This window comes from Salminus brasiliensis, chromosome 7, assembly GCF_030463535.1.
Source record: "Salminus brasiliensis chromosome 7, fSalBra1.hap2, whole genome shotgun sequence".
NCBI classification, from domain to species: domain Eukaryota; kingdom Metazoa; phylum Chordata; class Actinopteri; order Characiformes; family Bryconidae; genus Salminus; species Salminus brasiliensis.
In genome coordinates this window covers 37,160,508-37,186,414 of record NC_132884.1, presented here as the reverse complement: position 1 = coordinate 37,186,414, position 25,907 = coordinate 37,160,508, and the positions used below count along the sequence as shown (strand labels likewise).

Here is a 25,907-nt window from a genome sequence, read left to right as displayed (position 1 = left end):
GTAGAGTGTTTCTATTGGTCCATTATTTACACAGTGTACAGAGCAGCTACAGGGCTTAAACCATGGAGAAAACTACAAACTGACAAAAATTTAAAGACATGTTTTTCCTTGGACAGCAGGGATAATTACCCTGACAAACAGAATGCTTTAACCCCTTAACACTGCAAGGCTTATCACACACTAAGCTGTATTACTCGACACTCATACTGTCGGCCCGTCGGAGAGCCATAGGTTTTTCAGGGGTTATTATGGCTCCTCTGAATGCTTTAAATGCTGGATCATTAATAATTACAAAGGCACGAAACCTTTATTCAATTTTTACATTTATTTCATATTATGAACAAAAACATATAGAATATATATGTGTGTATATGTATGTTATTATATATAAACAGTGTTAGCTTCTCTACTATATTACATATATATATATACAACATTTCTGTCATTTTCTATGCCATTATTCTACTTGTACTTAGTTTACATATATTTACATATATTTCCTAAAGCTGGAGTACATTGAAAAGGTATTCGGTATGTAGATAGTAGTGTTTTAAATTTAATGCTAAAATTAATTATTTTATATAGTAGGTAGTGTAGTAGCAGTCATTATGAGATAACACAAAATGATTTCTTTATATCTGTCAGTTTGGTCAGCATAATGATAATTACAATTTAACACATACATTACAGTTTACAACATAACATGGAATATATGTACATCTACATCTATATAAGACTGTAAACTAAATATTTGTTATCTGAGGTATATCTAGAGAAATCACATTTATATATTCTGACACAATAGCAGCAAAATTAAGCCCTCTTGATGCTTCTGAACCCAAGGCTGTGGAGTTATCTGTTTCCAGAGTCTGAGACTGGTGGACAAGCCCTGAAAAGTAAACCACAAAGCACAAAAACATGAAAACACTGACTGATCTGACCTGTAAAGTGATGAACATTTTTACCACTGTAAGTTTCACAGCAGCACAGTTTTGTTCTTACCTCACCGGCGGATAAAAGCCACAGGAAGTTCTCGACTGGGCACTACCGTTCCTAAATGCATGGTATCCACCGGCTCGTGATCTGTCGCCACAATCTCGTAGTCACGAATTAACTGTGAAGATGCGCATAAACATCAAATATAGTTAGTTACAATGCTCATTCAAACTACATTTCCAATCGGTTTACAAAGAAGATCTTCTTGGGGATGTGGATAAATGCAACAACGTGATTTTACCCAGCACAGAGCGAGCTGCATCTGTAGTTCTGCCAGGCGCCGGCCAATGCACATCCTCTTGCCGAGCCCGAAAGGTACGTAGGCAAAGGGGTTGATGGAGTTTTTGTCCTCTATCCAACGCTCTGGCCTGAACTGCTTCCCATTTTCGAAGTATTCTTCGTTAGTACTCATTGCCTGGATGTTAATCATCAACACTTTCTGTAAATCAGGCAAAAAGAGGAGAAAAGAAATTGACAGTTATTACTAAAGTTTTTCTGCAACATTAGTGTGATCATTAATTAATGATGTGTCTTAAATAATCACTTAATAATAAATAAATAAATAAAAAAACAAGATAATAAGTCCGTAAATGAGAATTCATTAAAAAAAATTAGATATGTGTTTTCTGCTCCCTAATGGATTATCCATGCACTGCATGCCCCAGAAAAATACATATATTATTTTATATTATATATATAGAGTATGAGGGGTTAAACAATTTTGTGTTTTACATTTTTTTTACACAACAAATCTAGATGTATCAAATATGATTCAAATGAAAAAATTATATTTAATTTCAAATTTTAAATAATTGGTCAGAAGGTCAAATAAATAAAGAATTATATATAATATAATAAAGGCTATGTACTGGTACTAGCAAAGCTCTGTCTATAGGGGGTAGTGTTAAAGGAACCTTAAGAGTAAGGCACTCACTCCTTTAGGCAAGGAGTAATCTCCGAGCACGGTGTCTTTGTCCAAAGTCCGGCTGGTGAAGGGCACAGAGGGCGAGAGTCTGTATATATGAAAGAAAACATACACATTAAGCTCCTTGCCGCAGTACTGGGAATTTCTTCTTTTAAGAGCGAGTGCATAAGCCGAGAAGCATGAGCCACATTATGGTATGGTGAGCCTGAATGCACATTAGTCAAGGCATGATAATCCCACAAAAACAGCATAAACATTTCCAGGATCGTGCTCCTGTATTATCCTTGCTTAACGTCCCAGAATATTTCCTCCTGTCTTGTGATGTGACTGGTAAAGCATTACCGGTGCATGATGAGTTCATGCTGGGGCCTTTCTTATGATCACAACTTTTACTCTGGCTTGATCGGGTCATCTGCTTGAGACTCCTGAAGCTAACCTAATTCATCCTAGACCAGAATTGCAGATTGATTTTAATCTATGGGAAATTAAACAGCATTGCTGTGCTGCACTCTTAGAAAAGGTGCCCCAGAGAAGTTCGTTGAACAATGCCATAGAAGAGTCACTTTTGGTTCAAAAATTAGCTATGCCTGAAAAGGTCATTTCTGGGACCCGGCCCAGCAGTCTAACACGCTACCACTACAGCCTGAGGGACGCTAGTTTAAATCCCGAGCCATGCCTCTTGGCCATCAGCATTCGGGGCCTGAGAGAGCACAATTTTCCATGCTCTCTCTGGATGGGTAGATGGCGCTCTTACCCTCACCCCTCATCTTTTTTTTAAAGGATAAAGGATAAAGGTGCACGTATTCGTCACTGTACAGTGTGGACTGTACAGCGAAATGTGTCCTCCGCATTTAACCCATCTGGTAGTGAACACACTCACACACACACACACGTGTTAGGGGCAGTGAGTACACACACACACCCAGAGCGGTGGGCAGCCAACTCCAGCGCCCGGGGAGCAGAGAGGGTAAAGGGCCTTGCTCAAGGGCCCAACAGTGGCAGCTTGCCGAGCCCGGGAATCGAACCCACAACCCTGTTATCGATATCCCGGCGCTCTAACCGCTGAGCCACCACTGCCCCACCACGTTGTTGAGAGGCCCAGGCCATTGTTACGTGATTTGGTGATTTGCACTATGACTATTTGCACACCTGTACAGATGTCCTTTTCTTTTCTGTAAATATATTTTTCAGCTCTTTATTACCTTTATTACCTTTAGTACTTTCTACTTTTTTTAATTTATCCCCTACCCTATTTATTGTTTAGTGTCATTTTCCTTTAGTTTAAGACTGTGTTCTGTGTTTCTTTGTTACTTGTCATGCGTGTTGCTCTCACCAAGACAAATTCCTTGTATGGGTAACATACTTGGTGAAATAAAGAGATTCTGATTCTGATTCTGATTCTGGTGGAGCTGGGGACCCAACGCTTTTTCTCTGAGCATGTTGGCTGTCTGGAAATTAGAAAAGAGGTGGTATCTGGCTTCTCATGTATCAGAGGAGACATGTGTTAAGGCCTCACTCTCATAGTGTCGAGCAGATGAACAACTGGTTTAATTGGGAGCAACTGGCAAATTGGTAGAAAAGGGAAAAATAGAAAAATCTATTTCTTTAAGGAACCTTTTAAATGTTTAAATAACCTTCACACATTGTAAGAGTGCTCCACCAACTTAAGGGTTCTTCTTAGGACCTTTATATTATATGTAGGGTCCTCAAACCTAACAAATATTCTTCACACTCACACATTGCAAAAGGTTTCTCTATAGAACCATCTACTATCCATTCGAAGGGCATGTGTGCAGACGTTATCCATGGCATTAAGATAACTGCTTAATTAGAGTTTAGCAATGCTGTCAGTGTTTGTTTGAGTCCACATTGAGTCCAACTCCAGAGAGTTAAAGCGTCCTCAAATGAACTCCAAAAGAGTAACCTAACCTCTACATTGACTTTCCTGTGGATTGACTAAGAGCAAGAGTCTTCATCTTTATCTAAACTCCACTGTTGAGCCCCTTCCTGGCAATGACGATAATAATGATGATGCTGAACCTCAGTCTTACCTCATGGACTCCTTCAGACAAGCTTTGAGATAGGGCATGTTCTTGATGTGCTCAGCACTTGGTGTCTCTCCAGCGGGCACCACCTCAGTGATCTCCTTCAGCAGCTTGTCCTGAGCTTGGGGGTTCCGTGAGAGGTTGAAAATGGCCCACAGTGTGCTGTTGGCGGTCTGAATAGGGAAAGGAAGAGGATTTGCTTTGTCATTCTGGACCACTGGTCACCAAAGGTTTGTGATTCAATGGCTGTCACATTTCATAAATGGCCAGACAGGCAGGCGACATTGTTCTTGGGTTGTTGTGTACTGTATGTGATGAACCTCATGCTACTGACTTAACTGCTTGAATGAGCTAATCTTTAAAGCAGTGGGCTCGAGTTGGGTCACATAAGGTCTTTAGTTCATTGTTGTGGAGCTGCAAAACAAGCTAAAGGGTGGGCCCTCAGTCATGGCTGGCTGGGGTTCTTGTTTTCCAGTGTGTGCTCATACTCACTGTCTCCACCCCCCCGATCTGGAGCTCGGCTATTGCGGCGTAAAGGTCCTTTATGGTGAGGGCATTGTTATGGTAGATGTTGTTGAGGAATGTATCAGACTGTCCGCTTGAGTGGCTCTTCAGATTTTTGTCGATGTAGATTTTGACTGAGGAGAAACAAAGGAGAAAAGACTGCTGTTTTACAGACTTGTTTGTAGAACCTGAAAATCCTACTTGTGCTTCAACTTGACCTCTCTACGAATCTCACAATGCTCAGGTTTGTGCACATTACCTATCGTTTAATGGGCTTGGCTTACATAGCAGACCAGCATGTGCTACTGCTGCTGTTTGCTGTTGCAATAGCGTTATCTGAATGCATGACAGGTGCTTGCCAGCCAGCCAGCCAGCCAGCCAGCCAGCCAGCCAGCCAGCCAGACAGTTAGCCAGCCAGCAGCCAGAGAACAACTATGGGTACACAGCCTTGTATCAACATTCCTCCACTGCCCCCCCCCCTCCCTTTACTCTGTGTTCCCACTACTCCAAATATTTGGCTGCATTCTCTGTGCACTTAGGTCACCCAGTTTACTACAACTCACTCTCTCTCTCCCCTCCCACTGAGTGAGGAGCAGAGAGAGCGTGCACTAAGGAGGGGGAAAGTGGGTGGCTTGGTGGGACGTTTGGGTTGGTGGAGGGCAGGGCAGTAAGTTCACCCGTGATTTGTGGGTCACACGTCATGCGAGAAAGGCACTTTGCCGTACCTAAGCTAAAAATGCGGTCCCATGCCACCGTGTGTTCCTGCCACAACCTTGTCTTCAGCCTCTCGTGCATTCCCACCGGTGACACCATCATGTTGCCAAACGTTCTCATTATCTGTGGGGCACAATAAAAGAAAAGTACGGCTTAGTCATCAGGTTGCCTTACCCTGATCCTGGGGTTCCCCCTCGCTCCACACATTTCTGATAATTGATTTAGGAAGTTGCCACAGGCAGTGAGTGTTAATGAGTGGACCCGCGAGAACAGTCTGGATCTGTTCCTGTTTATATCGTTATTCTGAAATCATTAACTGAACGTTAAACTTCATGATGAATGATCATGTTGGGATTGTTCTGTTTGACAGCAGAACCAGACTCATTTTACAAAATAAAATTATTTTCACTGGCAAGGCAAAAACTCATATCTCCAAAATATCCACTTTGCAGGAGAATGAAAAAACTCTCCTGGAAGTTAATGTAAAAATGGCTGTATGTCATTTTGGAGCATTTCTATTGTTCCATTCATCATGATATGTTGACAAAATTGTGAAGACAAGCTGCCAGATTTACACACACACACACACACACACACACACATATATATATATATATATATATATATATATATATATATATATATATATATATATATATTCTGTCTTTGTATATTCAGTATATTTTGTGTGTATTTTGTATTTATTTAATATATTATATTTTTTTATATAACTTTATTTTTTATATTTTTAGTATGTATACAGTTTGTCCTCCTGTAGAGCATCAACCTGAGCCTCACCACAAGCATTTCAATGCATAAATGTCCTGATGTCATGTTGTGCAGATGACAAATAAACTTGAAACTTAACATGATAACATAGTTTATTTATTTAATATGTAATTTATTTAACTGTAATTATTGGAAGAGTTATCCCCCCCCCCCACACACACACACATTCTTCTTGGCAATGATGTATATGCCAATAATTATAGATACAAGTGAATAAATCATCAAATCAAATCAAATCACATACACTATTTTCATTTTACATGCTATACTGATAAAAGCCCATCTATTGGTGGTATACCACCGCTGATATGCTATTTAGTAGAGTATATATGTAGTTTTGGCCACAGCCAAGGATTTATGAATGACCCTGAAGGGGCAGGACTAATGTGTTGTGGGCGTCGATTATGCAAATTTACTATTACCGTGATCTCACTCTTTTACGCAAGTGTGGGAGGAGCCCCAGACCCCCAGAACAACCCAACCCAACCAAACCCAGCAGCACTCAAAAGAACATTCAGAAGGGTCCGCTGTAGACTGCCTCCAAGCAGCTCGAGAGTGCCCCCTGTGGCAGCCTGGGCAGGCTAACGAGCGTTGCCGAGGCTCCACAAGTGTCTGAGAAGCTGTGGCAAATGACGAGACTAGAGAAGGGCGTGCTTACCGTTTTGATCGCGCTGATGAATTCCATGGAGTCCTTATCCACGGTTTCTTCCAGAAGGCCAAACCGTTCGTCGTAGAGCACTAGGCCGATGGCTGGGGGAGAGGAAAACAGCTCACATGTAGGATACACAGTATTTGGAATGAGGTCCATGCACGATGTCTTTTAACCAAATCGGACATCATGTCTTATATAAAAATATAAAAATAAAGGTTCTCAAATGGTTTTTTGCTTGGTCTCGTAAAAGTCTAGTCATTATTTAATGCGCATAGGACCTTTAACCTTATGCTGATGTTCTTCAGACAAAAATCCAACCAAGAACAATTTAAGAACCTATATTTTTGGGGTTTTGAGTTTTTGAGATGTTAGGTTTGATAGAGCTTATTAACAGATAACCAAATAAAACAAAAGACTAGTAAAATTAGGAGGCTTACTTTCAAACGACCACCTGTTCAACTCAAAGTACAAGTCGTTGATCCTCCCGTTGACATTTATAGCCCCAACTCTGTCAACGAAGTCTGCTAAAACCTTCACAGGAGGAAAACACACAGTTTTAGAGTCACGTTTGAACAGATCGTCGCTTTTACGCAAAAAAACGCCAAACTCCAATTTTAGCGATTTTCACTTTTTTACAAAAAAATGATCTGGCTGTTGTTCTTTATATCATATACAAATTTCACGGTGAATGGAGCAATAAAAATGCTCCAAAATGACTTGGAATGCAATCGTTTTACATTGACTTCCATTGAAACGGTTTTTTCCGTCTCCTGTAAAGTTGCCATTTGCCGTTTTTTACGCAACCACAAACACGCGCTGTCTCGGTCTGCTGTAGCTCGCTCGGATACTACGCTTTTACACACAGGCTACGAACCTCGTTAATCTTCCCTTCGAATTTCACCACCTCGCTCGGCTTCATGAGCTTCTTCTGAAACGCGCTCCTCATCCTCTGCCAGTCCTTCCCCTCCCTGCAGAGCAGAGCAGTTCACACACACAGACACAAATCAGCCCGCAGACCCCAAACAGAGCCCAAGCAGAGCGCAACGTGCTGGATGAGGGCATGCTTACAGGACGAGGAGTCCGTACGCCTCGTCCCGCAGGTCTCTGTAGGCTTTCCACGGTTTGATCTCCAGCCTCTGGGGGTAGCTGCCCTCCGTCCTGTAGAGTGCCTCCAGTAAGCAGGGAGAGCCGATGTTGAGGGCCTCGAAGTTGCCCACCTTCATCCGGAAGATCTTACCGAACTTCTTGTGGTAGTCGATCTGCACACACACACACACACACACACACACACACACACACACACGCAGGCGTTTATTAGGCGCCCAACCAGTTTACAAAGACATTTTACGCAGCGAGATCTCCAGTTCCAAGTTAAGCGCTACGGCTCACTGCATCATTTAGAGAACGTGTAAAGCCCTGATCTCAACATTAACTGTTGATGCTAATTACTGCTGCTACTACTACTAACACTACTACTATATACTTTTACTGCTACTACTACTATTACTAACACTACTACTATAGATACTTTTACTGCTGCTACTACTACTATTACTAACACTACTACTATAGATACTTTTACTGCTGCTACTACTACTATTACTAACACTACTACTATAGATACTTTTACTACTACTACTATTACTAACACTACTACTATAGATCCTTTTACTGCTACTACTACTATTACTAACACTACTACTATAGATACTTTTACTGCTACTACTACTATTACTAACACTACTACTATAGATACTTTTACTACTACTACTATTACTAACACTACTACTATAGATCCTTTTACTGCTACTACTACTATTACTAACACTACTACTATAGATACTTTTACTGCTGCTACTACTATTACTAACACTACTACTATAGATACTTTTACTACTACTACTATTACTAACACTACTACTATAGATACTTTTACTGCTGCTACTACTATTACTAACACTACTACTATAGATACTTTTACTGCTGCTACTACTATTACTAACACTACTACTATAGATACTTTTACTACTACTACTACTACTATTACTAACACTACTACTATAGATACTTTTACTGCTGCTACTACTACTATTACTAACACTACTACTATAGATACTTTTACTGCTGCTACTACTACTATTACTAACACTACTACTATAGATACCTTTACTGCTGCTACTACTACTATTACTAACACTACTACTATAGATACTTTTACTGCTGCTACTACTACTATTACTAACACTACTACTATAGATACTTTTACTGCTGCTACTACTACTATTACTAACACTACTACTATAGATACTTTTACTGCTACTACTACTATTACTAACACTACTACTATAGATACTTTTACTGCTGCTACTACTACTACTAACACTACTACTATAGATACTTTTACTGCTACTACTACTACTATTACTAACACTACTACTATAGATACTTTTACTGCTGCTACTACTACTATTACTAACACTGCTACTATAGATACTTTTACTGCTACTACTACTACTATTACTAACACTACTACTATAGATACTTTTACTGCTACTACTACTACTATTACTAACACTACTACTATAGATACTTTTACTGCTGCTACTACTACTATTACTAACACTACTACTATAGATACTTTTACTGCTACTACTACTACTATTACTAACACTACTACTATAGATACTTTTACTGCTACTACTACTATTACTAACACTACTACTATAGATACTTTTACTGCTGCTACTACTACTACTAACACTACTACTATAGATACTTTTACTGCTGCTACTACTACTATTACTAACACTACTACTATAGATACTTTTACTGCTGCTACTACTACTATTACTAACACTACTACTATAGATACCTTTACTGCTACTACTACTACTATTACTAACACTACTACTATAGATACTTTTACTGCTACTACTACTACTATTACTAACACTACTACTATAGATACTTTTACTGCTGCTACTACTACTATTACTAACACTACTACTATAGATACTTTTACTGCTACTACTACTACTATTACTAACACTACTACTATAGATACTTTTACTGCTACTACTACTACTATTACTAACACTACTACTATAGATACTTTTACTGCTGCTACTACTACTATTACTAACACTACTACTATAGATACTTTTACTGATACTACTACTACTATTACTAACACTACTACTATAGATACTTTTACTGATACTACTACTACTATTACTAACACTACTACTATAGATACTTTTACTGATACTACTACTACTATTACTAACACTACTACTATAGATACTTTTACTGCTGCTACTACTACTATTACTAACACTACTACTATAGATACTTTTACTGCTACTACTACTACTATTACTAACACTACTACTATAGATACTTTTACTGCTGCTACTACTACTATTACTAACACTACTACTATAGATACTTTTACTGCTACTACTACTACTATTACTAACACTACTACTATAGATACTTTTACTGCTGCTACTACTATTACTAACACTACTACTATAGATACTTTTACTGCTGCTATTACTTCTACTACTAACACTACTACTATAGATAATTTTACTGCTACTACTACTACTATTACTAACACTACTACTATAGATACTTTTACTGCTACTACTACTATTACTAACACTACTACTATAGATACTTTTACTGCTACTACTACTATTACTAACACTACTACTATAGATACTTTTACTGCTACTACTACTACTATTACTAACACTACTACTATAGATACTTTTACTGCTACTACTACTACTATTACTAACACTACTACTATAGATACTTTTACTGCTACTACTACTACTATTACTAACACTACTACTATAGATACTTTTACTGCTACTACTACTACTATTACTAACACTACTACTATAGATACTTTTACTGATACTACTACTACTATTACTAACACTACTACTATAGATACTTTTACTGATACTACTACTACTATTACTAACACTACTACTATAGATACTTTTACTGCTGCTACTACTACTATTACTAACACTACTACTATAGATACTTTTACTGCTACTACTACTACTATTACTAACACTACTACTATAGATACTTTTACTGCTGCTACTACTACTATTACTAACACTACTACTATAGATACTTTTACTGCTGCTACTACTACTATTACTAACACTACTACTATAGATACTTTTACTGCTACTACTACTACTATTACTAACACTACTACTATAGATACTTTTACTGCTGCTACTACTACTATTACTAACACTACTACTATAGATACTTTTACTGCTACTACTACTACTATTACTAACACTACTACTATAGATACTTTTACTGCTGCTACTACTATTACTAACACTACTACTATAGATACTTTTACTGCTGCTACTACTTCTACTACTAACACTACTACTATAGATACTTTTACTGCTACTACTACTACTATTACTAACACTACTACTATAGATACTTTTACTGCTGCTACTACTACTATTACTAACACTACTACTATAGATACTTTTACTGCTACTACTACTACTATTACTAACACTACTACTATAGATACTTTTACTGCTGCTACTACTATTACTAACACTACTACTATAGATACTTTTACTGCTACTACTACTACTATTACTAACACTACTACTATAGATACTTTTACTGCTACTACTACTATTACTAACACTACTACTATAGATACTTTTACTGCTACTACTACTATTACTAACACTACTACTATAGATACTTTTACTGCTACTACTACTATTACTAACACTACTACTATAGATACTTTTACTGCTACTACTACTACTATTACTAACACTACTACTATAGATACTTTTACTGCTACTACTACTACTATTACTAACACTACTACTATAGATACTTTTACTGCTACTACTACTACTATTACTAACTACTACTATAGATACTTTTACTGCTGCTACTACTACTACTAACACAGCTACTAGATCTACTACTATACTATTATTATTACTAATTATTCTAATACTACTATTAATACTATTACTGCTACTACGTCTACTACAAATACCACTAGTAATGATACTATTCAACTACTGCTACTAATTCTACTACTACTAACTACTATTACTACTAATACTATTCTACTTATTTATCTAATATTACTAATTCTACTACTACTACTACTAATAATAATAATAAGAATATTAAGAAAGATAACAAGCACAGCTATAATAGTCTACAATAAAAATGCACACGGTTCTGATTATTAGTGGTAAATTAAGCCCATTAGTACTAATAATTAGGACAAAGATGACGTACCACCGACTTGTGCTGCAGCTTCAAGCCCCCTCTGCGCACGGCTTCGAATAAGCTGCCCAGCAGTGGCCAGTTGGTGGGTCCCGGGATAGAGTGGTGGTTGAAGGGGCAGCGTGGAGGGGCTGTATGAACCGCAGCATCCTTGGCGTCGAGAACGCAGGCGGAGGACGTGGGCTTGCTGTGCTGACGCCCCGCGAGCTCCTGCTGCAGCCCGGCGATGCGGGGCACTATGCGACCGTGTGCTCTTTTCATGGTCAGCTGAGCGCGCGCTCTCTCTCTCTCTGTCTCTATCTGTCTCTCTCTCTCTCTCTCTCTCTCTCTCTCTCTCTGTCTCTATCTGTCTCTCTCTATCTGTCTCTCTCTCTCTCTCTCTCGCTGCACGCTTTCTCTTGTTGGGTCAACATCCCGCCACGATATATATACCCGCGCGCGTGTTTATCACAGCCGCGCCGGTGGCCAATCAGGAACTAGAGCGCGCGGGATGTAGAGGTCGAGCCCACCGCGCGCGTATGGATCCGTTCCGCGCTGCTAGAAGGATCGCATGACCCCGCGCGCACGGAGGAAGTGCCCTCTCTACCCCCGCCAACCCCTGTAACCCCCCCTCAACCCCTCTCCAACCCCCCCCGCCACACACTGAAGCGCGCGCTGCGATTAGTCCTCGCTGTGCAAACACTGCAGCCACGCTTCACTGCTCTGCGCAAATATTTGCCAAATACTCAGCGCGCGCGCCTGGTAATCACCTGTCGTTGTGTGTGTGTGTGTGTGTGTGTGTGTGTGTGTGTGTGTGTGTAGCCTACCTGCTTCTTTAACGGACAGTTTGCTGATAGCTGCTCACATCCTATGCACCTTCACTTTCACTGAAAACAGTGTTCTTCAAAAGAACCGCTTTTGGTTCCATAAAGAACCATGTTTGTAATAGTGGGTGTGAAGAACCTTAAAATTGCTAAAGAACCCTCGCATCAAGTGGTGGTTCTTTAGACCTTAAAAAGGTTATTTGAGCATGAGGAACCTTGAAATTGGCAAATGACCTCTACATCATGTGTGGGTTCTGTTGACATGTGACTGTGAAGAACCTTTAAATTGGTAAAGAACCCTCCCAGGTGATCAGGTGAACCCTATACAGGTGTGATAAACTATCTTCAGATATAAGTGTAAAGAACCTCCACATCAAGATGCAAAGGTTCTTTGAGCATGAGGAACCTTAAAATTGGTAAAGAAACTTCCCATCAAGTGAAGGTTCTATAGACCTTTTAAAGGTTGTTCATATATGAGTTTGAAGAACCTTTAAAATGGTAAAGAACCTTCACATCTGGCAGTTCTTTAGACCTGTAAAATGTTCTTTCACATGTAAGTGTGAGGAACCTTTCAATTTGTAAAGAACCTTCACTTTATGTACGTAAACGTGAGGAACCTTTCATTTGATAAAAAAACCCTTCACATTAAGAAATGGTTCTTTAGACATAAAGGTTCTTCATATGACAGTGAAGAACCTTTAAATAGGTAAAGAACCCTCACATCAAGTTACAGTTCTTTAGACCACTAAAGCATTCTTCACAAGTGTGATAAACTTTTAAATTGGGAAAGAACCATCAGATATAAGTGTAAAGAACCTCTACATCAAGTGGTGAAGGTTCTTTGAGCATGAGGAACCTTGAAATTGGTAAAGAAACTTCCCATCAAGTGAAGGTTCTGTAAACCTTTTAAAGGTTGTTCATATATGAGTTTGAAGAACCTTTAATTTGATTATGAACCTTCATATCAAGTGATGGTTCTTTAAACCTTTAAAGGTTCTTCACATATGATTGTGAAGAACCTTTAAATTGGTGAAGAACCTTCACATCAAGTGGTGAAGGTTCTTTGAGCATGAGGAACCTTGAAATTGGTAAAGAAACTTCCCATCAAGTGAAGGTTCTATAGACCTTTTAAAGGTTGTTCACATATGCATTTGAAGAACCTTTAATTTGATTATGAACCTTCATATCAAGTGATGGTTCTTTAGACCTTTAAAGGTTCTTCACATATGGTTGTGAAGAACCTTTAAATTGGTGAAGAACCTTCACATCAAGTGGTGAAGGTTCTTTGAGCATGAGGAACCTTGAAATTGGTAAAGAAACTTCCCATCAAGTGAAGGTTCTATAGACCTTTTAAAGGTTGTTCATATATGAGTTTGAAGAACCTTTGAAATGGTAAAGAACCTTCACATCTGGCAGTTCTTTAGACCTGTAAAATGTTCATTCACATGTAAGTGTGAGGAACCTTTCAATTTGTAAAGAACCTTCACTTTATGGAATGGTTCTTTAGACATTTGAAGATTCTTCACAAGTTTGATAAATTATTGTTATAAAAATTGTTACATTGTTAAAGAACCTTCAGATATAAATGTAAAGAACATTTACATCAAGTGGGGAAGGTTCTTTGAGCATGAGGAATCTTGAAATTGGTAAATAAATGAAATGACAGTGCTCTAGACCTTTAAAAGGTTCATCATTACATTCCCATATGTCTATTACAAACACGGTTCTTCATGGAAACACAAGTGGTTCTTCTAATGCATGACTCAAAGAACCTTTTGTGGCACATTTATTGTTAAGGTGAATGCATCAGGTGGAGTGTGTAGCTACTATGTTGCTAAATGTACAGTTAGTGATGTGTTGTTGATATGGTGGTTAGAAGAACACCATTAGAAAATTGCAGCTATTCCAACACTATTCCAACTATTCCAAACATCCCTATCCCTACAGCTGTGACTTCGGGGGAGTATGGTGTTGTTGATACCTGTCTTTTCCTTGGTTGTGCTACTAGATTTTTCTGTTTTTCAGTGTTCAGTGTCAGGACGGGAGCTCAAAAACAGCATGTGATGAATTAAACGCCAGTGCTAGGCTAAAAGCTAAGCCTAGATGATCAAATTTGCCAACTCTGTAGCTCCCTAACTGCACACTGCAGGGCAGGATGTCAGCACTATCTGCTCAGACTTGGGAAATCAAAGCTATGCTATGCTAGGTGGTTTCAATGCGATCAATTGTGGTGCCATAAACCAGGCAAAATAACAGGGTGGTAAATAGGCTTGTAAAACATCAGAGCATTTTTTGCCCCAAATTCACATGTTTTCTGTTTATATAATCAAATATCATTGGTGGGTGGGAACTTGGGAACTACCGCCTCAGTCCACATGCTTATTTACCTTCAGATGCCGCTTCGGGATCTCTCAGATTGTCCACAAATGCATGTGTACGTCTGTCCATTAAGGGGGTTGCTCAAAGTGTGATTTGTTTTTACGAAAGTGGTGTAAAAGTGAGTTACACTTCCCAACACTGTAGGGGGTGCCCAAGAGCAATAATATAAATGATTGCATAGTGCTACTTTAATATATTTATTTGAATTAATTTTATTATTGATTTATTTATATTTATCTATTTAATATGTTTGTTATATTTGTTATATTTATGTTATGTGCTCTACCTACACCCATTCTGGTGAGCATAAAGGTGCACACAGGCCAGAAGACCTTTTTCCATCTACTCGTTTCATCTCATTTGGCTTTTCAGATACTTTAAGGCACTAAATGATTTTTTGAGGAATGGAGACTGATGTTTTTCGTGGTGACCAGATCAGAACCTGTTGTGCTCATCTTCAAGCTCTCTGAGTGGCCAGAGTGGAGCCTTTCACAGTCATCTGAGCTGAACAAGATGTTCTTTTGACAGTGCTGATGTAACCATACTGGTAGATGGCATCCAATGGGTTTTTTATTTAGTCATTAATAGTATTAGCCAGTTAATAATATAGCAAATATGGATAACTTTGATTAGACTACTGTATATGATTTACACATCATTTGCATAAAGGCATAATTAGGCTTTCATTAAGACTAAGACTTCCCCCACCTCACTCTCGCTCTTTTTTAGAAAAAAAACAACAACTAATAAATAAACTGAACAAACTAAACAAACAGACTTAAAATATTATAAAATTAAAATTACATTTTAAAAATCTGCCTGACTCTCCCTTTCTGACTTTTTTGATCTCTGTGTTGAATATATTTGAATATATAAAGAATATTGAGAGCTGTTGAGAAGACTTCTTTCTTACTGCCTCCACCATGCAAAAACCTTGTGTCTCCATTTTTGTTGATTTGCACTTTTGACATAATGTGAATCTGGCAGTTATTTTTTTACATAGTGTTAAAAAATGTCATGATGAATGGACCAATAGAAATGTTCCGAAATGACCTGGATTTGTTTTTTTACATTGACTTTTTGTTTTTAGAGTCTTTGATTATCACAGTGTTTTTATATAATCTTTGTTTTTTTCTGTTTTATATTTGTTGTGTTTAGAACCCAAGAAATTAAAATCCCGGCACTGGAAGCAGTGTTAGAACATAACACTTAAACATAGACTGTGTTAAAATGAGCATGTGGATGTGTTCAATTCCATCAGCAGCTCTTCTGATTTACCATTATAAAGCAGTGGTTTGTCAAACCAGGTGTTGGATGGGAGCTATAAATAATACTAGACTCCATGAGGAGAGCTTTGGCGATGTTTTAATGAAAAAGCAAAATCTAGCAGAAAGGCTTTTAGTAGAACGACAGGATAAGCAGGATAAATGCTTTTTTAATACCCTTGATTTTCAGAAGAAACAAAGAATGAGGAGGTGTCCCAAAACTTTTGTCCACATAGGACTAAGCCTTATACTACACAGATTTAATAATTAGCACGAGAAGTATGATTAGTTATGTTAGTAGTGGAGGGCAGAGAATAAAGTGACTCTGACAGGCCTTGTTCTAACAACCTTGCTCTATTATCCATTATAGTCTCCATTATATTGTAAGTAAAGAAGTCTAGAATAGATACAAATGGGGTTCTCAGTGGATCCTCTGCTTTTCTGGAGTGAACTTTAAAGTCTCCTACAGTGATTACTTCATCAGCACACTACTGAGCACAATGAAAAGTCAACAAATTCCTGTGAGATCTCAGATGGGGTCCCTTGTGGTCTGAAGAAAACCAGTTCCTATTTGTTGATGTGAAGTCAACATTACGAAAAAGAGGAGGATTTGAAACCATGCTTAGAGTATTTGTATAAATGGAAGCTAGGCCTCCACCTCTGCCCATGAGAAGATATTACACTGGTCCCCAAAGCTCCAATAATTCTGTTAAACTAAACTAATACATTTTGTAAAGCCCCTGTCAGTCACAGGCCCTCAGAATTGTCATAACTTAAACCACCCCCCACCACCCGGCCTCTAACGCTCAAATGAGGGTTGTGTATGGAACTGTAGCCGGCTGAGGTTGGTGCCTTCCATCTAATCCATGTTTCTGTGACACATACAGCTTCAAACCCCTGATCAGCAATGATGTAATTTAGCCAGTTTATCCGCTGCCTGGCCTTATCCCTGGTTTATCAGCGACTGTTTGTCCTACACTGACGTCTATCTAACTCACAACGTGCTATGCTGCAGGAAATGAGAACATGACCCTGCTGCAGGCTTGTTCTCAAACGTAACCCACTTGTTTTTCTGAGCACCACTTGAACATCCAGCAGTTTGGCAACCATAACCTGCTGTAAGTCGCATCGGGAAGGGGCCAGAGCATATTGCGGCATCGGCCATCATCTGGACCAATGTATAGACCACTTTATACATACAAATGTCATTAGAACCTAAATAAAAAAAAAAACAACAACCTATGGTTAGCTAACATTTCCGGTATCCCTCTAAAGGTCTGGCACTTTAGCCCCCTGTAAACAGTTAACTAGCGTAGCCTAGCTTAACCTAATCCAGCTCTTCTCTAATTTCTAATGTCTGGATGTATACCTCAAACTGTATAAGCTTCTCCATCCAAGAAATGACCAACCTAGACTTCCCGAAAAAATATACACTATATGTCAAAATGTTTGTGGACACAAATGAATGCATTTAGCTACTTCAAATGCATACACTCACTCAGCTTGACTAGTCCGTGTAGAGAAGTACTACCAATAGAATAGGACCTGAAATGAACCTATTGGCACCATGCTGCCTAATGCCAGGTGAGGACTAGAGGGCTATAAAGCCCCTCCAGCATTGAGCTCACTAACACTCTTGTTGCTGAATGCTATCAAATTCTCACAGCAATGCTCCAATGTTTAGTAGAAAGTCTTCTTTGGACTGTAGAGACAGCAGGATAGATTCTTTAATACTTTTAAATTCGGAAGGAACAATGAATAAGCAGGTGTCCCAATACTTTTTTCACCACATATTATACCATATGGCGGAAACATAAATGGCTCTAAATGTTTCATATTGTGCATTATTCAGGGTGTAGAAGTCATCATATCATAACCCATGTAGTTCACTACCTGGGAGGGGGGGTATAGTCATTTTGGGAACCCTCATGAATGTTAGCTAACTTAGGCTGTGAACTCTATAAACCGGGCCTTAAGCACTGACCTTGAACCCTGGCAAGAAGACGTGTGGAGAACGTTATCAGCCCTATAATCTTAGAACAGAGAAGGTTTTAGCCTATTTTTCGTGCAGAGGCTGTAAAGTAGCTTGGTGATGGCATCACCCCTCTTCTCTCCAAAATTATTCTTTTTCCACTCAGTGTGAATTTGATGTGGCTGATTTGCCCTAAAACTCACAATGGAATCAGAATGAAATGGGTGATAGTGGAGAAAGTGATACTGACTCTGATCCAAAGATAACAATGGATCTTGTGCTGTGATCCTTTCCGTAAAACAAAGCCCTGCATTGCAGAGTTCATATTGGTGTCTGCCACCCTACACCATGACTTATCGAAAGTCTTGTTTTCAGACTTCAGAAAATGTCCCCTGCTCTGGCTTTTGAATGAATGGCTACATTCTTGTTTCTCCATTTATAGTAGAATATGATACTAAGTCTATTGTCCTCCTGATGGGCAAATCCCAAAGACAAGGTCTGCAGCTTCCAAATATCTGATCTGTCATGAAATACCTGCTTATGAAATAAGGGCCATTGGTACATGGAGTCCTCCGCCGTCCCTGCACTAGGAACAGAGTGTAAAGAGTGTACAGAGATGGCCCTGATGACTTGTTGACACACTGGCATTTAGTCCATTTAGTTCATCGGTGGTTCATTCCATAAATCAACATGTTGTCAACACCTTTTTTCAAAGTGTCGCACCTCAAATTCGTGTAGCGGATTGGTGAATATAATATAGGAGCATCCGGTTTAAAAACGCTTTATGGACACTGTGATCTGAAAAATCTGTAGAAAACCTGCAAACCATACTGGCAAAGAGTTACTGGTACATTTCCCACAAAGTTAACAGACAATCCCATCACCCTTCTGCATACTGTAAAGGTTACAGTTGTAATTTGCCCTCTAGGGTCACTGAGGTAGCATGAGGAGGCAGGTTTATGAGGGCCTCAGCCTGGGACAGAGTGAGAGTGAGCGAGTGCATGCACTGGAGTACTGAACCAGTTGACTCGAGCTTGTTGCCCCTGATTGATACAGGGTCAGTGGGTTCAATAAGGAGCTGATACACATTTATTGTCCACTACATTCTGTCAGTTATTTTTTTATGGACAATTTGTGGACATTCTGTGTAAATACATGGTGATCCTGGTCAATTTTTGCAATTCACAGATTTTGCAGTTATCAGCAAATCTACTATTAACATGGTGACCATACTTAGCAACTTCTTTGGACCTTGGCAAGAACAGGACTTCAGTGACTATCACCACTTTCAAGGTTTTTATTTATTTATTTATCTATTTATTTATTTATTTTACAGCAGAACAGGCTGTACTGGTAAATTTAAATGCAGAACACCGTCATGGTGAATTTAACAAAAACATGATAATACAGCCAATACTATTTTTCCATGAAAAAATAAAATGACTGCAAAATAAAAGTAATGTTATAAAAATCTGATTAAATGTAATTCCTTCCACATGTAATAGTCAATATTAATCACTGGCTAACTCAGCTAGCTGGCTTTCATGTACCAGAACTCCTTCAATATTGTGTTTATACTATTAATTTTTCTGGGAAACTGTACCTCATTCTGACATTGATTAAGATAGTCAAGTTAATATTATATAAATGGAAATTGACATGAGATGATTCTCAAATATTTCTAACATTCTCATAAAACTACATTTACAATTAGTTATAAACAGCATTTTTAAATTCATAACCATGATGAGAGGGTCTGGCATGCTCTCTGCTGAGGAGACTTTATTGATGTTAAAACATAAAGTTGCATGTGTAAAGGTTACAGTAAAATGTAGTGAAACACTATATGGACAAAAGTATTAGGACACAGTTCTTGTTTCTTCCAAAATCAAGGATATTAAAAAAAGCTTATCCTACTTTTGTTGGCCTTTTACTAGATTTTACTAAGAGCATTGCTGTGAGAATTTGATGGCATTTATCAGCAAGAGCATTAGTGAGGTCAGGATGTTGGATACTCACCACCCCACTTTATCCCTAACACCCCAAATCATCCTAAAAGTACTGGAATGAGCAGCTCAATGCTGGGGGGCTTCGTGGTATCATGGTACCAATAGGTTCATGTTTATCTGCTCCAGAGAAACCTATTCTATTGACAATACTTCTCTACAGGGACTTGACAAGCTGTGTGTGCATTTGCACATCTATGTCAATACTTAGATGTAGCAGAATGCATTCATTAGAAGGGGTGTCCACAAACATTTAGACATATAGTGTGTGTACATTGGTTTTATTTACATCACATGTATACAACCAAGGCACTTTACAATTAATGCACAAATAATAGGAATCAAATCATTAAATACTTATTCTTCTCAGCTTCTTATTGGTCAGGGTTGCAGTGGGTCCGGAGCCTATCTGGCTTCATTAGGCATAGAAATACCCCCCCTGGACAGAGCACTAGTTGCAGTGAATAAATGCACAGCAATATGTAACAGGAACAATTTGACCACATTTTGCAGTCAGTGATGACTTAGACTATGAGAAGAGTGCAGATTTACTGTGTTGTACCTCTCTGGAGAAAACTCCAGATTCATAGTTGGATCCAAAGTAACAGGACAACATTATTTAAGAAAAAAAAATATTTGCATTGAATTCAATGCTTTGAAGACAATGATCAGAAATCTGCAGTTTCTGATTCCCATTTTAGCCACCTTGTATCCATTTAGTATTTTTTTTTACGGTAAATGATCCAGTAATTGTTTTGTAAAGGTTTAACTTTGGACCACCTCAACTTTAATGTAGAAAAGATTCCTAAAAAGTAGCAGAAAAACATCCGCTTCAAAGCCAAGACATTTGCCTTAAACTGTTCCAGAGTGCAAAGAAAAAAACAACATTGGTTTGGCAAAACCAAGCTATTTGGACGACTGACAGAATCAAAGCCACCCAAGGACTTTATGAGCTACATTTGGTCATTTGGTGGCAGTTGCACGTGGAACATTCCAGCACAAGGCCCTTTTCATGTGTTAAGTTTTGGTTTAGCCGTTTTATAACCAAGATTTAGGGATTTTTTCATTGCGCAACACAAAATCTCTCTTCAAAACAGAGAGAGAGAAAAAAACAAAGTCAAAAACATGACAGTGGAGAACAGCGCTTGCACAATCAGAGGAAAACATGGTGCAATTCAATCTACTGCACATGCTTTTCAACAGTCTCCATGTTAGAGACTTGTGTCGGGGCTCTTGTTTAATCAAGTAATTGCAAAATGAAGCAATTTAATGCTTATCAAAAAGTTTTAATAGAGTATAAAGCAGCCTCTCTCCATACTGTAAAGGTCACTGTTGTAATGTGCCCTCTCGGGTCGTTGAGGTAGCATGAGAAAGCAGGTTTATGAGGGCCTCTGCCTGGGACAGAGTGAGAGTGAGTGAGTGCATGCACTGAAGTACTGAGCCACAGTTGACATGAGCTTGCTGCCCCTGATTGACACAAGGTCAGTGGGTTCAGTAACAAGCTGACACACATGTATGTGAGCACTAACACACACACATACAGACACAGCTCTAAATACATCAAACAGGGCTTTTCATCAGTAAAGTTGTTTGCTAGTATTATCTGAGACCATTGATTAATTAACCCGCACGAAGGCAATCTTTTCCCTCATCATGGTGTTGAATGAACAGCGTCACTGCCGGAAAACCTTCTCTTTCCAAATCAGTTTACATACTTTGTTTGTTTATAGACTAGACATATGTTCTGTAACAAAGGCACATGTGTGGGCCGGGGGGTTGAGCATAGTGATGACAGTGAAAAAGTAAGCAATTAGTAATTAGATTACAGGGACATTTTCAAAATATGGTGATTATGAACGGGATTACGCACAGGGTACAATACAGCTTAACAAGGATCACTACTTTTACCATGTTTCTGATGACCGCTTTCCATATCAGTACACAGAATCAATGTGGACAAGTTGTAGATAACCAACAACAGTGTGATTAGCTGACCACTGGACACTGCATTGTCCAGTACTTGCCGTTGTTTTGTTGCTAAACAAGTGTGCAAGCTTTTCTGTTTAATGTTGTAGTACTACTAGTATAAATCTCAATTACCTGTAAGAAGAATCATATATATATATATATATATATATATATATATATATATATATATATATATATATATATATATATATAAAATACCTGCTGGCATTTTTTAAATTAGGCTTTATCCGCCACTTGCGATATGTATATCCTCAGTGGTGGACAAATCATAATTTTGAAAAGGCCAGCAGGTATTTACATTGCCCTGCTAAAAAACAAACACCAGTGTAGCTGGTCACGAGCACATTAGACCAGTATCAGACCAGCATTAGACCAGCATCAGACCAGCATAAACCAGTTTAGACCATTTTTGAATGCTGGATTTTTTTAACATTTCAGGCTGAGTGGATCAATATAAATATATATAACATAATTATTATAGTCACATTTTTCTTTACAAAAATGTTTTTACATTAACATTAAAAATTAAGATTATCTTTTTTGAGAAAGTTTACATTTTGGAGATTGTTTGGACATGTTTGCTGGTTTGTACTTTTTGACATAATGTGAATCTGGCAGGTGTTCTTTACAATTCGTCCACATTTCTTGATAAATGGACCAATAGAAATGCCCCATAATGAATTATAATAAACTCTTTCTCCATTGACTTGCATTAAAAGTTAAGAAGCTTTTTCCTCCTGTAAAGTTGCCATTTTGAAGATATAAGGTTTTTGCGCTTCAGAGACAATATAATGTAGCAGATCAGGGATTTGTTTGATGTGGACATGAGATTGTTTGGCATTTGGTGTAGAAACACTGGACTGTTTCATTTGACTTTACACATTTCCTTTCATCTTTGTGTGACTATACAGCTTTAAAAAAGACAAGTAATCCAAAAGTAACTGAAAGTAATCAGATTATGTTTGTTAAAAATAATAATCCATTGGATTATGTTACAAATACATAAAAAAAAGATAATCAGTCATCTGTTATGTCTTATATTCTTAAAAGAACTCCCAACCTAGTGTGTTAATCTATACACACAGGCCATCTGTCTTTCCGACCAACTTTTCAATCCTATTACAGAAAAACAACAAGTCTTAAGGCCAGATTGTCTGTCCTGTCTGTGAAGTGACCTGAGTTCACCTCTCTAAGAGCCACATTCCGAACGGCATAAAGGTGTCAAAATATGTTTGCCTACAATGTGGAACAAAAAAAATCATTAACCCCTCCTGCATCCCCCAACCTAAAAACATATTCCAGCACGAGTTCAGAGCACTGGTGGTAAATCATGGTTGACTCGTGGAGAAAAGATCGTTCAGAAAACCTCCGTAAACCCACTGACCCTGTGTCAGCCTGCTCCTTTACAAACAAGGGCAGAGGACGTGGAGGGCCGTGACGTCCCCTGTTTTTTAAGAGATACCACAAAGAAACCAAAAAACAATTTTGGTTCCTTAAAAAAGAGAGACATGAGAGTGTGAAGAACCTTCTAAAGGTTTAAAAGAGTGTTCACCTGAAGTGAAGGTTCTTTACCAATTGACACTCTCACTCACAAACAATCTCTTTCACAAACACAGGGCCTCATTCACCAATATGTTCTTCAGAGGTTTTTAAAATGTCCTAACAGAAAGTCTATATCAGACTCACGTGGTGTTTACAAAGGGACAAATAAGGGAATTGAGGGGATTCTTTTTAATTAAGGGCCATGGTTTCTTAAGGAACCAAAGCAGTTTGTCTATGGCATCGCTCAACGCACCTTTTTAACTGAAATACAGTGTAAATATCTGTTTGTCCATGTTTATAAAAATTGTGATATCAACAGAACTGAACCATTTCATTTGCTTTTAGATCATTGGTGTAAAAAAATGCTTAAAATGAAGTTAATGTGAAAGTAGATTTTAATGTAATATGATTCTTTTAATTAGTTTTAGACCCTTTCTGTTGGGCAATTCATCATGAAAAGGTTAATGCAAGCTAGCAATGTAAAGAGCAATGGTTGTCCAAATGGTGAAAAAAAAAACAAAATTGTACTGTAAAAATTGTATATTATGCTATGAAAATGGTGATTTTACAGGAGAGGGCAAAAATGTGCTTAACATTGAATGGAAGTCATTATCTTTTTTTTTTTTTAAGAGTGTATTTAGTGTCATTTAGAGCATTTCTATTGGTCAATTCATCCAGAATTATTCACACAGTTTACAGAAACAGCTACAGGGTTCAAACCATGGAGAAAACAAAAAAATGGACAAAAACATATATATATATATATATATATATATATATATATATATATATATATATATGAGGTACATGGAAACATTTACTGGACAGCAGCAACATAATATAATATATTATATTATAATATAATATAATATAATATAATATAATATAATTGTATTATATATAAGCAACCTGACTGTTTTTATTGAACTCAAATCAGTCGAATTTAGTTGAATTTCTGGTCAATTTTTTACTGCCTAGTTATGCGATTTTGATATAGCAGGAACAATATCTTAAGCAGGGTGCTCCAGTTGACTGTAAACATTTGAACGATAGAAAAACAAATGTCAATGTGACTGGCAAACGAGGGAGAAGGTGGGTGGTATGAACCCATAAACCTTTTCCACATAGTTTGGTAAGAGGCTTAAATGAGCCGAGTCAATAGATCAACGGGTGCAATCAATAACAGCCTGCCAAATCAGCTTCTCTTCTCTTTCTCCTGACTTCTCTTGACACACTCACTCACTCGAGACGCCTGAAGTCAGTGTTTCAACATTAGGAAGCGGTTTCTCGTCAGCAGGAGGAATTCCAGATCATTATGTTTGCCCTCACCTGACCTGTTATACATGAAAGCAAACACACCAAAAAAATTCAGAGGGTGGTTCTTCTTGCCTTTGGTCTCATTTGTACCAGAAACAGCGGCAGCAACAAAGACGTCAAAAGTGCGATTGCAGAGGTCTTCAGCCCCCATGACCCCATGCGGAGCTACTACCTGTGGCAAATTTGCTGAAGCTCTTGACCCCAGATACGGTGCATGGCTTACAATGCAGCAGTCCTATTTACTGCACAGTGCACAAACAGTTGTACCCCTGCGCCCATCATATCTTATCATTTTATTGTTAAGTAAACAGGTGCCCTGAAAACGTTAACCTGGACCTGCAGCCCTTTACTCTCTGTTCTGAACAAGATGAGTTTCTGAACTGGTCATGTGATCACTGTTTTTGACAATTTTGCCATGGTGTTGCCAGGGTGATGTTAAGTTTCCTAGGTGATTGCTATAGTGTTGCTTAGTGGTTTTATGGTACCCCAGGTGGTTGCTATGATGCTGCTAAATGATTACTAGAGAGGTTCTACAGTGTTGCTAGGTGGTTACTATGGTATTTCAAGTGATTGATATGGTATTGCTTCATGGTTGCTAGGCAGTTGCTATGGTATTCCAGATGATTGCCACAGAGTTTGCTAAGTGGTTGGGTAGGTGTTACTAGTGTATTTGTGTCATTGTAATATACG

General features: G+C 38.3%; 1 protein-coding gene across 1 annotated transcript; it reads right to left on the bottom strand.

Moving 5' to 3' along the window:
• On the bottom strand, nt 1–12,463 carry cyp24a1 (cytochrome P450, family 24, subfamily A, polypeptide 1). Its single transcript, XM_072684817.1, has 12 exons — nt 11,957–12,463; nt 7,694–7,884; nt 7,500–7,593; nt 7,063–7,156; nt 6,632–6,723; nt 5,196–5,307; nt 4,459–4,604; nt 3,973–4,139; nt 1,931–2,009; nt 1,238–1,435; nt 1,003–1,114; nt 1–889 (listed from the first exon to the last, which is right to left on the bottom strand). Exons 1-11 carry the CDS (start codon nt 12,203–12,205, stop codon nt 1,004–1,006), a joined length of 1,533 nt encoding a protein of 510 aa, XP_072540918.1. The 5' UTR covers nt 12,206–12,463; the 3' UTR covers nt 1–889; nt 1,003.
• Nucleotides 12,464–25,907: the final 13,444 nt, after the last annotated feature.